A 3,674-nucleotide genomic window follows, 5' to 3' on the forward strand; every position below is an offset into this window, starting at 1 on the left:
ACTTGAAAAAATGGAAAAACAGCTTAGTGAAAAGCGTTTACAGTTTAAAAGCAAATAGAAAGTCCTATTTTTTTATTTATTTTCTTTATATTTTTTTTGCGGATTTGCGCATGTACAAGGTTTAAAATGTTCATGAAATATTTTCAAAAAATACTGACTTTTTGAGCAGCTGCATGTTTGAGCTGCATTCCTCTAGGTCAAAGATGAAAAAATGGGATTTACAATAAAGTAATTTACAAAATTATTTTGACTTGAGTTTATTTATTAATGAGTAACGTATCTTTTGAGTGAATGTGCAAATTTGTAATGTCATCAGCTTTTACCATGTTATTACAACATTTAACCACTTTTTATTAATTTCAAAATTGAGAAATTCTTTCAGATTTAAATCTTGTACAAGAACTAATGCAAAAATCAGTTTGATGCATATTTTATCAATATTTTAGAAATTTAATTTGAATATTACCAGTACTGACTTCAATGGATTTCATTAAATTCCTTTGAACACGACTGCTCAAAACGGTCTAAATTTATGAAACCTACACATTCAAAACATTATTACTCTGAAATTTTTAATGTAAATGTTAAGTGTAAGTGAAATGTTAAGTACTGTAAGGTCTTTCATGACACTACATATGCTGGGGTGTGAATTTGATAGGTGCTTGATATAAAATAAATGGTGTCCTTGAAAAAAGTCCTTGAAAGTCCTTGAATCTGGTGTTCATGAAAGAGTGGGAACCCTGCAAGCAATTGAGCGTGTAACTACAGCTTGGTAGATTAACATTGTGTATTAAGGCCTTGTCAATCATGGTATGTAGTAAATATAACATAATATACGTTACCGTTCAAAAGTTTTGGGTAATTAGGTTTTTTTTTTATGTATTTGAAAGAGGTCTCGTATGCTCACCAAGGCTGAATTTGTTTGATCAAAAATGCTGAACAATCTGTAGTATTGTGAAACATTATAACAATTTAACATTAATTGAATATAATTAATTGAATTTTCACCAGCCATTATTCCAGTCTTCAGTGTCACATGATCCTTCAGAAATCATAATTGTAAATAGTTTTTGAGGAAACTGATACTTTTTTTTTCCAGGATTCTTTGACGAATAGAAAGTTCAACTAAAATGACAGTCTTTACTGTAACTTTTCATCAATTTAATACGTCCTTGCTGAATAAAAGTATTAATTTCTTTTAAAAGAAAATCGTACTAACCCCAAGCTTTTGAACGATAATATAATTTAATGTGAGCCCAAGTTACTTGATTTCAGAAAGCCAATCCCATGTGTAAAAATGTTCTTTCTTCCACTTAATTTTATATCATGTTCATATTTGTCTTTTTTTCTTTCAGTCAAACATTCATTTCCCTTCAAATGCAAACACCAAGGATAATACATCAGTGAGTGTTCAGTATGCAGATAACTTGTAAATTATACTAGAGCAAGTTCATGGTAATATTGATGTGAATGACACTAATAGCCATATTATGTTAAACTTGGAAATACTGTATAATTTGTGGTTGATAGTTGGATTTATTGTCAATTTAAGTTTTTCTCTCTTTCTAGACTAAACCTGGTGCCATCCAGCCTCTCTCTCGGGGGCGACCCCCTGTATCTCCAGCCAGTCAGGATGGCCACAGCAGTCCCAACCCTTTCCAGCATGGCCTCTCTCCCATCAGCTCTCAGACCACTGTAAGATCCCTCACCACTGTCTGAACCCTAATGAGGCCCCCCTTCATCCTCAGTTACCAGTGCCTTAAGGCCAACAGAATGCGACTGTTGTTTTATTTTGTCCATATACATTTCAAGGTGTGATTAGCATTGTGCCTGTTGAGCCTTACAAACAGTCACACCATAATCCAGGTCAAAGAAACGGGTTGTTTTGGAAAACACAGACTTATCAACTTCTCACTGCAAGTAACATTGTGCCCGTTTTCTATCAAGACACCTCTTTTGGATTTTTTTTTCTTCCTCTAATCACATAAACCACATTGTTTGCACAGCAAGGTTTACACTCACGTTATCTCAGGATACCAGTGTAAACCAAAATATCATCCAGAGTCATTTTCCCCAGTCACCATAACCACAGACCTCCCTCATACTGTCAAACTCTCCCTCCATCCTTTCATTGGCATGATCCCGATCGCGAGCTGCATGCGGTCTAGCCCTGCATTTTCCTCCTGTGCTCTGCCTTTGCTGCTCTGTCTCTCATTAGCTGTTCCATCCTTTTTGTCCTTTGTCTGTTTCTCTACCCTTCCACCCCTCTGTCCTCAACCTCCCCGACCCCTCGTACAGCCTAGTGCCCCATCCCCTGACACACATGAGGAATACCCCATCAATATCAAGCAGGTATATAAGGCCTTCGCAGCTGTGCCACACTCCCTGGCTGTACTGGAACCCCCACAGGTAGGACAAATGCTCATCAAGGTTGTGAGCATGTCGTGGTTCCCCCGTCATCCAGTCCTTGGTCTTCCCGTTGGACATTTTGTTCCTTTGGGAGTTTGTTTTTGTTCATGAGTCACTCATATGGTGTCGTCGAATCCAGGAGTTCATCTCACAGGGACACTAATGTGCGTCATTCATATGTCACTTGATTGTTTAATGTTTCTTGATTTGATGTTTGACTCCTGGCGGTGTGTAAAGTGTTTCCTCTCGTCCAACTCAAGTCTTGTGTGCGTGGCTTTTTTTGTTTTAAGTGTCTTTACTGAATCATCTTTCCTTTTCACTCTCATTTGTTAGGATCTTTACTCTCCACGGAACAATTTCAGCGCAAAGCAACCATCACCAGAGGTATGTCATCTTCATTTGTGTTGTGTTATTTTAAAGGGGTCCTATTATGCTTTTTCTACTTCAATTAGTCTGTAATGTTGCTGTTTGAGCATAAAAACGATCTCCAAAGTTCAAAGTCCACTTCAAAAGGAAATATTTTATTTAACAGTAATCACTTTTTTCAAAAACTACAACGAGCGACTCGTTTGGATTACAACACATATTTTCCGGGATTTGTGATATCACAATTATCGACGAATGGGACGAGACCTGGTTGAGCTGCACTAGAGAAGGCAACAAGTGTTATCACTATGTCGGAGACACGCTAGCTTTCCCAAGGCAGACGAACTTAGAGTGTTTACAATCATCTGGGTTTAAATCGCGCTCAAATTGATTTGATTTTGACGCAATATTTACACTGAAGCTCGCAGGCGGCTATGGTAAGGGGCATGACATTTCCCGACCAGGCGCCAAGTGCTGCCAATCACAAAACACACTGGCCCAGCTAACCAATCACAACACACACTGGCCCAGCTAACCAATCACAACACACACTGGCCCAGCTAACCAATCACAGCACATTTCGTATTTCAGAAGGCGGGCTTTCATTTGATACAGGAACTCAGTGTTGCCAATTTAGCTACTTTGTAGCTAGATTTAGCGACTTCCCTGCCCCTTTTGAGACTTTTTTCAAAAGTTTAGGGACAAATATAGCAACTTCTTGGACAAACCTTATCTTAAGTTCTCATCTTGCGCACTGATCTACGTTCATCTTTATATAGATCAGTGAATTTGCCATTGTGATGTCATCTAGTGACATTTAGCAACCAGTTTTAGCTACTTTCAATTGAAAGCAGTTGGCAACACTGCAGGAACTATTCGAGCCGTTCATGCCAGACTGG

The 3,674-nt window shown here is 38.1% G+C and overlaps 1 protein-coding gene across 1 annotated transcript in view; it reads left to right on the forward strand.

The window, feature by feature from the left end:
- Window positions 1-3,674, forward strand: part of LOC107659431 (protein scribble homolog) — a 96,551-nt gene that overhangs the window by 77,776 nt on the left and 15,101 nt on the right. The window contains exons 30-33 of the mRNA XM_016448379.1: window positions 1,356-1,403; window positions 1,570-1,695; window positions 2,299-2,409; window positions 2,743-2,793. Of these exons, the coding sequence (XP_016303865.1) occupies window positions 1,356-1,403; window positions 1,570-1,695; window positions 2,299-2,409; window positions 2,743-2,793 (336 nt within the window). The remainder of the gene's footprint in view (window positions 1-1,355; window positions 1,404-1,569; window positions 1,696-2,298; window positions 2,410-2,742; window positions 2,794-3,674) is intronic.

This window comes from Sinocyclocheilus anshuiensis, unplaced genomic scaffold (genome assembly GCF_001515605.1).
Source record: "Sinocyclocheilus anshuiensis isolate Anshui unplaced genomic scaffold, SAMN03320099.WGS_v1.1 scaffold815, whole genome shotgun sequence".
Lineage (NCBI taxonomy): Eukaryota > Metazoa > Chordata > Actinopteri > Cypriniformes > Cyprinidae > Sinocyclocheilus > Sinocyclocheilus anshuiensis.